Raw genomic sequence first — 12,947 nt, forward strand, 5'->3', positions numbered from 1 at the left:
AAAAAAAATCTTTAAAGGGCATCCATTTTTCTTCAGTTAATAAGGTAAAAAAGACTGCATTGACATGATTAAACTCCCAGGATCCTTGGTTCTTTAGGGACGGACTAAGTGCTGGTATCATTGCTTACAAAAATGTCTTAAACTTGATGGAGCTCATGTTGAGAAATAAAGTTTATATTTAAAATTTTTACCTTTTAATTCTATTTTTCTGTGAACTTTTTAAAATCTCCTTGTATGGTATAGCCTATTGCTCTGACCACTGTCGTATACGTGGTCCACTGTTTACTGAAACACCATTATGCTGTGCATGACTATATTTCCAATAAGAAAAAATTTTTTTTCTGCATAAAGACATTGTTCAGTGGAGAAAAATAGAGGAAGAAATTGATTCATGCTGAGATATTTAACCCAACATACCAATTCTGGTACACAGATGGCTGGTAGCAACTAGATTTAGAACAATAAAAGCAGAGCACTACATCTCAAAGGCACTGGGCAGTGATGACAGTAAGTCAGAATGGGTAGTTTGGGGTGTGGGAGTGTGGGGGTGCAGGAGGAAGACAGGATGGAAAAGAATAAAGAAACAAAGACAATTTTAAACATTTGTTTGCTCATTCACTGAACAAATAAGTAAGCAGCCCTTACATACCAGTTCCCAGAAGACAACAGACAGGCCAAAGAAATGTAATTTTGTACCTTTGGAGTGTTTTGCAGTTGCTAGTATCAAACAGTCCTGATGAAGCTCCTCTTTGGACCTGTGGTCCAGGCTTGTACTCAGAGGAAGCATGGAACGAGCTTTTTTCTTCTTGATTAACACTTCTGAAATGTAATAAAAGTACAGACTGTCTGAAGAAGAGCTGACCAGAAACACAAAATGGAATGCCCACTGTGTGAGTGTAACCTGCTGGAGGGATACTACCGGGCACAGAAAATTCCTATTCCTATGAAAAAGCATTAAAATTAATTAGCTGGGGCAAATGTTCACAATACACACAAAAATGCCCTTACTAACAATTATAAAGCAGTATCAACAACAGCAAAACATTTCAAGTGCTATGACAATATTTAGAAGCATGACCCAAAATTGAAACATAATCAAAATGCCTACAAATATTTAAAACCCCAAAACCACACACTTAAACCATATACTTGAGTTCTCTGTTGCACATAATATTTTAGAGTGCTTTAACAAAATATTTTAATTATTAGATACCAACCTGGCTTTTCTTTAGGCAGCTCCTTTTTCAGTAATGTGACTTTGTTATTAACAGTAACTTTTGACTTTTCAAAGCCTGGAGAAACTGGAGTACAGACAACTGGTTCTCTAGAAACTACACCATGGGGGAAAAAGAAAGAAAAAAAGTATAAGATAAGAACAATGTAGAATCTAGTTCTTTTTAAAAATCAAATGCTATACCAGGCTTGGCAAGGCTTAGCAATGCAATTTCATCTATTGCCAAAACATGGGACATAAAATGCTTTGAAAAAAAGCATGAGTGGTCTCCCCATCTCACAAATCAGTTGTGTTTCTTAGAATTTGACCAACTGGGCCGGCCCGTGGCTCACTTGGGAGAATGCGGTGCTGATAACACCAAGGCCATGGATTTGGATCCTACATAGGGGTGGTCAGTTCACTCACTGGCTGAGCGTGGTGCTGACAACACCAAGGGTTAAGATCCCCTTACTGGTCATCTTAAAAAAAAAAAAACCAACAAAAAAAGAATTTGACCACCTAAGGAAAAGTTCTAAGCTTCTAGCCTTCTCAACTTCATACAATAGGCCCAGGAATTCCCAAACTTTGCTCAGATGACAAGGCACTTTTTACATATTTACAGCAAAACGTATTAATTGCGTATTTAATTATACAAACAAGAAATAACAGTGGTAATAGAGAATGTTATGTGTATGTGATATGGAGTCACAATCCTAAACAAGCAAACTTTTTTATTTTTTTTTAAAAAAACAAGCTGTTGATCTACAGGGGTAAAGGACACTTTGTGCAGCCATTCTGTAAAAGAAAGGCATTTTGATGAGCCTAAAAAATAAATCCATTCAGCTTTTCGCTTTTAGCTCTTTATTTACCCAAACTATGGGTCCAACAGCCATCCCTTGGAATGGAGAAGGTCAGGGATGCCTCTGAACCATATATTTTGGCCATTTTAATTCTGCCACATCAAAATATTGTTTTAGAATCAAGCATTATACTGTTTGCTGTTTAATCATTCATTTTAACAGGTAACAGCCACCAGATATTTGAGGTAAATATATAAAGGAATAATAAAAGTACTAAAATTTTACCCCCCAATTTTTTCTCTTCAAATTAGAAATAGACTGTATTATGGAAAATTTGTGATGAAATGCTGTTTTGTGAGAAATCTGAGAACTGCTACAATAGCTTAACTGACTGAAAGAATCTAATAATGATTCACAATTTTTTTTTCTTTTTCTGTGAGAAGACAGAAAGCTAAGAGCAAGCTCCAGGTAGGAGAGGTGAGAACTTGCAAGTTCCTGTAGAGGTGGCAGCTTCTAAGTCAAACACTCATAAGGAACAGTGATTTCTGTCAATAAACATGGCTGAAGATGTCATACTGCTAAAATTTTTTCCATATAAGTTTCTATGTAACATATTACCCTAGCTTCAGTTTGTCCCATGGTCTTACCCTGACCAGGGTGATTAAGTTTTCTCTACAGAACTTTACTACTTCCCAATCATCCACAAGATCCCTTTTAACACTTCAAAGTTGCTTCTTTTCAAGAGTTAAATAAACTTTAATGAAAACTGATAGAGTTTCCAAGGGCACCAAAGATACAACCTAAGTTAAGGAGTTGGGAAAACAGGGAGGTCAGAGACAGAGAAGTTTCAAACTAAGGACACAGTTTAGTGATATGACTAAAAATCTTAGAATTAGTGAAACACAGGATTCTGCCACATACCCTCTGAAGCAAGGCCACAGGGTACCTCTGGCTCCCGTGCTTCCTCCTCCCCCTCCTGGTCTGACACGCCATTCTCAACAGGTCCTATGTTCTCCTTTATGCTTTCTTCTTCATTCCCGTCAAACGATTCTTGCTTTACAAGTGCTCTTGAGGTGGGCTTTTTCTTCTTTTTGGGTTTTGGCTTAGGTTGAGAAAGCCGTTTTTTCTCTAATTCAATATTTTTTTTGCCTATAGGAATCACAATAAAAAAGGATAGACTAAAATATACATTCCTGGTTAAAAGCACGATAGGTAGTAACCTCCAGTACCTCATTACTCTTCATTTTGATAGCATTCTTACCTTTTCCTTCCTCCCAATGAATTTTTAAAATTATATTATCATAGTATTAACCAAATCCTTTTGGGATTTCATTAAATCATAACTAAATGCCCTATCACCCCTTAATATTTTTCTTATTTTTTAATATATATATATTTTGTATTAGTTTTTTATATTCTATGATGTTGTGGAGCAGTTGGGAGGGAGGGGGAGAGGAGAAAGGGGAAGGAAACGGGATGGAAGGAGGAGGAAGGTGGAGGGGCATAATTGAGGCCGATGGCACCCCTCTCATTCCCACAGGGGAGACCAGGAGGCTTCCAGCAGTGGCTTGGTCATTGCTGGGCTGGGTGCAGATGTCAGGGGATTGTGGCAAAAGCCCTTGCCCCCCACCACCCCACACTCCTGAATACTTTAGTGTGTATCCTACAAACAGGGACATTCTCCAACGTCATCACAGTACAACCACAGAAATTAGGAAATTAACATTGACACATTACTACCATCTACTCCATCCAAGTTCTGCCAACTGCACGCAGAATGTCTTCTGGAACAAAAGAAGTCAAGCCAGGATTGTACATTGCACTTGGTTGTCATACTTCTATGGTTCTCTTCAGCCTGGAACAGTTGCTCAGTTTTCCTTTGGTTTTCATAACTTGAAACTTTTGAAGATTACTGGACAGTTTTTGTCAAATTTCTCTCAATTTGGCTCTGCCTAATGTTTTTCATGATTAGATTTAGATTATGCATTTTCAGATGGAATACACAGAAGTTATGCTGTGTTCTCTCAGGGCAACCAATGAGGTAGCATATAATCTTTATCTATCCCATTGTTTGGTTTACTTTGATCACTTGGTTAAAGAGGGTATCTTGTAGGTTACCCCTTGAAAAAGTGTTTCCTCTGTTTAATTACTAAGCATTTGCATCCATTAGTTTTAGTATCCACTGATGTTTCTTGACTAAAAATTGTTACTACGATGACTGCCAAGTGGTGATTTTCCAAGTGGTGATTTTCTAATTCAATCATTCACTCTACCTTCATTAGTTGGCATTCTACTATAAGGAACGGCTTGTGCTTCTCCCCATTTATTTGGGCACTCATTTATTTATATCAGTATGAACTCATGGATTCCTATTTTAGGTTATAATCTATTACTGTTACTTAGTTACTTTTCTAGTTTTAAAGTTTTTACCTTCGCTTTTTAAAAAATCACCTTTATTGAGGTATAATTTAAAATAATAAAATATACCCACTTTTTAATACTTGATGAGTTGTGACAGACACATACAGTCATGTAACCTACTACTACCATCTCTATCATAAACAGCATATAAAATATTTTCATCACCTAGAAAAGTTCCCTCATGCCTTTTTGTGGTAGGTAAGATGCATTATCTCCCTGAGTCCCAGGCAGTCCCTGATCTACTGTCTAGTTTAGTTTTGCTTGCTCTAGAATTAAATATAAACAGAACTGTATAGTATGTAGTCTTCTGTGCCTGGCTTCTTTTGCTCAGCATGTTTTTTGAGACTGGCCCATTGTATCAGTAGTTATCTTCTCTTTATTGCTGAGAATTCCACTGTAGGTATACACCACAATTTATTCATTTATTTGCTGATGGGCATTTGGCTTGCTTCCAGTTTTGGGTCATTGCAGATAAAGCTGCTATGCACACTCTTTTACAAGTCTTTGTGGTCATATAATTTCATTTGTTTTGGGTAATTTTCTAGCTGTTTAATACATTCTGTCTAGTTTTCTAGTTGCTTATGGAAGGTGGGCAAGTTTGGTACCACTTAATCTTTGGGGAATTTTTCTGTTACTTATTTTCAAAGTTCTTTTTTAAAAATTTTATTTATTCAATCAAAATTGATTATACATATTTTTAGGGTTGAACATTGAGATATGCTGATTAAATCAATATTACTAGCATATATATTGTTACAAATCGTAATTATTCTTTATACCCTTTGTCCCATCTCTCCCCATCCCCCTCTCCCTCCCCCTCCTCCAACTGCCCTAGATTTCTTCTCTCCTTCTGAAAGAATAATGGTTACTCTGTTAATTTGTTGCCAACACTGAGAGGTGTGATCAGGTCCTCCAATATTATCATAGAGCAGATGCTTCTTCTGTCACTCTGAAATGGGCTTTGTGGAAAGAGACATCCTCTTCTTTTCTTTGTCTCTGCTGGTGGCTCTTCTTGTGTGAATGCACTCCAGTGGTTGGTGGACCATCTGCGTGGTGGTTGTGACATTTAGCTGCTTTTGCAGCAGCCATGGTTATTGTGGTGGCTGATTTTCTAAGTTCTAATTCTACTAGATTTGGTCAGTGGGAGCCTCTTCAAGCTGGCTTCTTTGTCCTTTTGACATGTCTCTCCTTAATTCTTTCAGTACTTTTTTCCTTCATCTTATATTTTCCCTGTCCTGACCTGGAATCAGCCATTTCTCCAAGAAGCCCTGGACTCTTTTAATGGAGAACGATACTTAGAAACCAAAAGCTGAGTGGTGTATACTTGTGACTATTTGGCTGTGTTGCCCTAAGGCTCCTCATGGCTACCTTCCTTGCTTAGGCTCCAGACTCCTGCTATTCTGTCACTGCTGTCCTGCATGAATGTCTTCCTTGCTCAACCCTAATCAACTCAATTATTAAGGAAGGGTGAAAGGGAATCACACAAGCATTTTATGAGTTCCAGGTTCTGACTAACCTTGAGGAGGCCGAGAATGATCTTGCATGGAAGTGAGCCATTTGTACACACAGAAGTCATCTGCCCCTGAGTAGATGCAGTCCGGATCCAATGGGGACCATGCCACACAAAGCAGTCGACCTCGATGTCCTCGGAAATTGCACAGAGGCTCTTCCCGGAGGGTATCCCACACCTAAACCCAAAAGTCACATGACAGGACAGGCAATTCTGGTTATTCTACTGTTTTGGGGCATAAGTTTTTCAACTGTTAAAAAATCTGTGGAGTCTTATTTCCTCATGTGATTTGTAATTTTTCTGTTAAGAGTTCAATATCAGAGAGCATTATTTCCTATGGGAGGCCTATGTGTTTGCTTTAGGATGCATGGGCATTCCTATGGGGATGATTTTGAATGAGCTTCTATTGGTGCCCTATGCATTTCACTGCCCCAAATCAATACTGCATGTTAGTTTTTGGGCTCGGGGTTCTGGTATCATAAAGAAAATAGCACAACCTAATTCAAAAATTAAGATTCTAATTTCTCACATGTGACTCTTTTATCCTCAAGTCACCTGGGCAAACGATCAATTTCCTTGCTATTTCTTGAATTACTTTGGTCTCCATTTTACAGAGGCAGCCTTTCCTGGTTCCTAGCTTTGTGCAGATAGCTCAATTACAACTCAACACTGACACAGACATTCATCACGGATGTTAGATCCCACCTCCTAAGGCCTATTCTGGTTCTGATATACAAAACTCCTACCTTATAGCTCTGGCTTGGCTTTTATCTTTATGTTTTAAAACTTGAAGATTTCTTACTTATCAATTTGTTTATTAAAAATTGTTTTTGTGATTAGCCAACATTTCTTTGTTGAAAAGGACAGTACTTTTCATATCAGTTTAGTCCACCATACTGATAGTAAATCAGAAATGTAAAAATGTTACAATTTAGGGCTGGCCCGGTGGCGCACTGCTACAGTGTGCCACTTGGGAGTGCGGCAGCGCTCCCGCCGAGGGTTCAGATCCCACACACAGACCGGCCGCTCACTGGCTGAGCGAGGTGCGGGCGCGACTCTGAGGGTTGCGATCCATTGCTGGTCACGAAAAAAAGACAAAAAGGAAAAAAAAAAAAGTTACAATTTAGCTGGTTCCTACCAGTACTTTTCCTTTCATCTAAATAAAAAACCCAGTCTTAGCCTAAGGGCTCAGATACATGGAGTAGAACTAAAATGCCTTCTAGAGCCCAGAAAATCCCTTTCTGTAGAAGATGACAGTACGGGATGGAAAACATGTCTATAACTGGGGGGAAAAGAAGAAAATTTAAGTTAGAGTATACAGTGAAGAACCCATAAGGTCAAGGACACAATAGTACCTGGGCTGTACCATCATAGGAAGCAGATACCAGCCTTCCATCATGATGTGGGCTCCATGCCAGACTGGTGATCTTGGCTGTATGCCCTGATAGAGTCCGGTAGGGCTCTGTAATGGTGACTGGAGACTCAGGGCTGCTTTCTAAAAGGCAAGGGGAAGATGTCATTGCTACCAATAACAAAAAAAAAAGGACATACAGGAAAGTGTTAACATGGCAAGAATCATAATTTTGCCATATCTAGGTGATTTTAGCAGGCAACACTGTTTGGTGGTTAAGAGTGTGGGCACATCCACATTGCCTGACACGTAGGCTTACTGCAAGAAGTGTTAGCTATCATTATTTCTTTCTAAAGGCAATCAAAATGAAAATAATGCCTTCTGGATGTGATACCAAGAGGAACATATTATCAGTTATATGGAATTCTAGGTAAAAATGTATACTGTAATCTGAAGCTAATCATGAGAAAATACAAGAAAAACCCAAACTGAAGGAGCATCAACAAAATAACTGGCCTATACTCTTCAGAAATGTCATGTAAGATTTAAAAAGAAAAAAAACTAAAAAGCTATTGCAGGTTAAAGGAGACTGGACATAACAAAATGCACATAGGTGATCTTGGACTGGATCCTGTGTTTGAGAGAAAAAATTACTATAAAGGACATTGCTGAATCAATGGACAAAACTAGAATATAAACGGTAGATTAAACTATTGTAATATTAAGTTAAAGTAACTGAAGTTGATAAAGAAACTGTGGTTCTATAAGGGAATATCCTTATTCTTATAAAATATACAAATACTAAGGGATATGCGGGGTGTGATGCACGAACTACGTTAATGCCCTTTTCTAAAGTGGATGATGAATTTAGAATACCAATAATACAAGTACCAGGACTGGCTTTCTAACATATGCCCATTAGTTATACATTGTCTATTATTTACTATTAGGAAAATGTCTACACTTTAACACTTTTCCATATTGTTTTTAATTTATGAGAGCCACTGTTAGAATTTAAAAAATGTATTTTTTTGATACAAATAGGATTCTCGGAAAACCACTGGAAATTAGGTCTAGAGAAATTAAAAGTATCAACTATTTTCACTATGTCTGAGAGTACATACTTTGCAGCACTCTAAAAACAGTTTAGTGTCAGATTCGTATTTTTAAAAAAGGCTCTTCTGATCACCTACTATAGTTCTCCTTTGAAGGGGTTCAAAGTTTAAGTCCTTATGGATTAAGTCATACATATATGAAAAAGTTAATCTATCAGGCAGGGAATAGTACTTGCTAGAACACATGTAGGCTCTGCAATTAGACAGTGTGAGCGTGAATCTAGGCTCTATCATATACTAGCTGTGGGACTTGGAGAAGTTAGTTAACCTCTCTGGGGCCTCAATTTAATCATCAGTAAAATGAAGATAACAATATCTAGTTCATAGGATTGCGAGATTTAGACGCAATCAAACATGGGAATGAGGTATGTCATGTATGTGTATGTGTGTGCATGTGTGGAAAATCAAATACTGCTGGAGAGAGTATAAGCTGGCACAATCTTTTTGGAGAGCCACTTAGCAGTAATTATAAAAAACTATACATTTTTAATGTCCACATCCCTTTACCTAGCAATTCCAATTCTAGAAATTTTCTGCAAGAAAATTATTTACTCATATTCATGAAGATATATGTACAAGGCTGTACACTGTAATATTACTTAAGTTGTAAAAAATGTAAATAATTTAAATGTTAATCAATTACGGAAAGGATAGATTACGGTATGGCCATATATACAATGGAATGAATAGCTGTTAATAGGTGCAGGAAAGAGTTTTATGTATTGACATAAAAAGATGTCCAAGATACATATTTTACATTTAAAGAAGAAAAACTGTAAGTGGTATGTACAGTCACTCCTAGGTATCTACGGGGTTTGATTCCAGGACCCTCTGTGGATACTACAATCCAAGGACGCTGAAGTTCCTTATATAAAATGGCTTAGTATTTGCTTATAACTTATGCATGTCCTACCATATACTTTAAATTCTGTTTCGATTACTTATAATACCTAATATAATTCTTATACATCACTTCATTCACATGGACTCAATTCAAGTTTTGCTTTTTGGAACTTTGTGGAATTTTTTTCCCCCTTGAATACATTCGATCCATGGTTGGTTGAATTCATGGATGTGGAATGCACGGATACAGAGGGCTAACTGAATACAGTGATATCTTTTTAGCTAGATACATAAGACTGTTCTTTCACACAAGTACATAGAAACGTAAACCTATATAGTTACATATACACATATATAGGTTAACAAACACCTTAAAATCTGGAGAAAACATGTAGTGCACTAATAGCATTGGTTATTACTGAGGGATGGGATTATGGCGGAAACTTCAATAAGTTAATGCTTTTGTCATGTTTGAAAGGATTTTAAAATTAGATGAATATATTATTTTTGAAAGCAGAAAAACAGTAAGAATAATGCTTATTTTAATGCCAAAAATAAAGTAAAAAGATACAAAGATTAGAATGGAAAGTAGCTGAACCCACAATATCATCACAGTATGGAAGAAACCAAGGTTACCTATGACTGCCTTCAGATTGTGCACATAAATGACTGCATTGTTGGAGCCAGAGGCCATCAGATAGCTCAGCTCTGCCTGGCTGCCATGTTCATGATGCCAGCTAATGGTATTCACAAGCTTGTGATGCTGCTGGATGGTACAGATCAGTTTCAAATTGGGAACCTGAAATATTTCTATTGATCTGGAATAAGAAACATACCAAAACAAGAAAGATGGATGATCAAATTACAGTCCAATGCAAACAAACATATCTCCCTCATTCCATCAGTCAAGAAAAGGTAAAATGGAATAAGATAATCCTTTCTATCACTACAAAGGTCAATTTCTCATAAAGAACCAGACAAAAGGTTGCTTTCTAGGGCTGTCCACTTAGCCCAGTTGGTTAGAGCATGGTGTTATAACCCCCAGGTCAAGGGTTTGGATCCCTGTACCAGCCAGCCTCCCTACCACTGCTCAAAAAAAAGAAAAAAGAAAAGGTTGCTTTCTAAAACAAGTATATTCAGCTTTGAAAAATTATAACAATCTCAGGAAAGTTGTGTTTATCATGCACTTGTAATAAATAATAGGGAAAAGCTAAAAAAATTAATGAACCAATGGCTGAGTGAGAACTATGTTACCGCGATCAACATTATCAAACTTGGACAGGACATGGGGAGACCTAAAAAGCATTTCTGAATAGGCTTACTTTATAAAAAATGGAGTGAGATTTAGGCAGTTTAATGGAGAGAGGAGTATTTTGTGAGGTCTGAAACAGCCAAAACAAAGTATAGCTAAATGCTCTGTTTGGACTGAAAATTTCCAAATTCTATAATTCTGAAAGATGCAGAGAGCTCCTGGATCAGTTAAGGATATCTAGGATAAATTGAAATACCAAATACAACTGGGCTTCCCAAACTAACTTTAATAATGGCATTAGCCAGCCTGTGATCAAATATCTGTGCAATTATAAGTTTTTTCTGTAGAGAAACAAATACATACCCATCTTCATTGCCAAGAGCCATAATTTTGCCATCTGCTTTCCAGCTGATCTCTGTGTGTACAGGCAATTTGTACTAGAAAGTAAAACAAACCAGTCTTGACTATAAACATTGTTCTTTTCACATATCTTACAAATCAAGGATGACGGCACAAGAAAAAAAAACATTCTGGGCCGGCCCGGTGGTGCACTCGGTAGAGTGTGGCGCTTGGGAGCGTGGCGGCACTCCCGCCGAGGGTTCGGATCCCATATAGAGACCGGTCCGCTCACTGGTTGAGCGCGGTGTGGGCGTGACACCGAGGGTTGCGATCCCGATACCGGTCACGAAAAAAAGACAAAAAGGAAAAAAAAAAAATTCTTATAGTTTAAAAATGTTCTCATTATAAAACAGCCATTCTTGCAAATAATTAGTCAAAGAATTACTAAGACCAAGAATTCTAATTAGAATTTCCTAAGTGAAACAAAAAAAGAGGCCAATAAGTATGTCTACTAAATGGTACATGTCTACTAAATGTATAACCTTGTAAAATGAATTTTTTTTTTAAATGAATTTAATTAAAACGATTTTTATCCCATAATAAAGAATGAAACATGCCCATTGGCTTTGACAACATGGGTGCCTTGTCCTTAACAAAAGCTTCATACCCTCCTTGTTTTCTTCCTATCCCTCCAAGCTTCCTTTTCCAGAATCATTTTTCTCCTACCTCTATATGTTGGTGTTTCCCAAAGCAGCTGGGGCCCTTTTTTTTCACACTACTCTCTTTAGCCCACCTCATACATGCCCACAGCTTTGCATCTATCATTTATGTGAAGGCATTCCAAATTTCTATTTCCAGTCCAGACTCTTCACATGAACTTATAATCCATATATTCAACTGCCACTAAACTAAAAGCTTAAGAACAGGAATTTTGTCCCTTTTACTAATTGCTAAATGTTAATGTTCCGATAACATTTAGACAATGAAGAAACATAATCAATAAATATGATTCAGTTTATGATTAAATATTACTTTTACGCTCGCCATACAAAAATGAGCAACAATAAAAAATGCTCATTTGAAAGGCTAAGAAAATCTCAACATTTATGGTTTCTCTTTAAAAGACAGTTCTGATATAAAGATAGAACACTGAAACAAATGTGATAAAATGTGGAATCTGGGTAAAGGATATAAGGGAATTCTTTGTACTACTTTTGCAGCTTTTGTATAAATCTGAAGTTATTCCACTGAAAACCTAAAAACAAAATGACAATTCTGTCTTGAGCAAAACACTTTGCAGCTGCATTTAGATACTGTACTACAAAGTCATTTTTACCACAGCATCACTTTGGTTGAAGTGGTTGGCCCGAAAAGAATGCTTATATCTAAGATCTGAGAGTTTATAATGAATCACCATTGCAATCGAGACAAACCTTTTTTTTTTTTGGCTAAGTTCTTTGCTTTATTCAAGGATAAAAACTCCTAAGATATATGTCATAATCCACAAATTTACTCACAGCCTTATAAGAATATCTAAGAAATCTGATTCGGTATGATGGATATACCTAATAACTGCATTTATTATGTAAGATGGGAAACCCAGAGAAACTTGAGATGCAGAGATCAAGAGAAGACTTTAGACCACAAGAACTCACTTTGATTGAATTGGTGTCCCTGATGAGTTTGTTGATGTCAAAGGCCTCTCCACTAAGCTTCCAGGGGTTATGCTGTAAGACAATCCCTTCCCCTCCACAGCTGTATAAAGTAAGGGAAGGTCTGTCTCCTTCTCCTCCTATGAGATAAGAAAGCTTATCAGTTTTACACTTTACCAGCTTAAAGACCTTTTGCTATAATGTGACCATATCATATTGAGTTGTTTTAAAAGAAATACATATTTAAAATATTCTAAGGCCGGCCCGTGGCTCACTTGGTAGAGTGTGGTGCTGATAACACCAAGGCCACGGGTTCGGATCCTATATAGGGATGGCCGGTTTGCTCACTGGCTGAGCGTGGTGCTGACAACACCAAGCCAAGGGTTGAGATCCCCTTACCGGTCATCTTTAAAAAAAAAAAAAAATAAAAAATAAAATAAAATAAAATATC

The 12,947-nt window shown here is 37.2% G+C and overlaps 1 protein-coding gene across 1 annotated transcript in view; it reads right to left on the minus strand.

Annotated features, from left to right (window-relative positions):
* Positions 1-12,947, minus strand: part of GEMIN5 (gem (nuclear organelle) associated protein 5) — a 46,514-nt gene that overhangs the window by 19,573 nt on the left and 13,994 nt on the right. Inside the window, exons 9-16 of the mRNA XM_008573173.1 lie at positions 12,500-12,636; positions 10,869-10,942; positions 9,890-10,071; positions 7,300-7,439; positions 5,951-6,122; positions 2,935-3,162; positions 1,218-1,331; positions 697-819 (exon numbers count right to left, since the gene is read on the minus strand). Of these exons, the coding sequence (XP_008571395.1) occupies positions 697-819; positions 1,218-1,331; positions 2,935-3,162; positions 5,951-6,122; positions 7,300-7,439; positions 9,890-10,071; positions 10,869-10,942; positions 12,500-12,636 (1,170 nt within the window). The remainder of the gene's footprint in view (positions 1-696; positions 820-1,217; positions 1,332-2,934; positions 3,163-5,950; positions 6,123-7,299; positions 7,440-9,889; positions 10,072-10,868; positions 10,943-12,499; positions 12,637-12,947) is intronic.

Source organism: Galeopterus variegatus, unplaced genomic scaffold (assembly GCF_000696425.1).
Source record: "Galeopterus variegatus unplaced genomic scaffold, G_variegatus-3.0.2 Scaffold884, whole genome shotgun sequence".
NCBI lineage: Eukaryota > Metazoa > Chordata > Mammalia > Dermoptera > Cynocephalidae > Galeopterus > Galeopterus variegatus.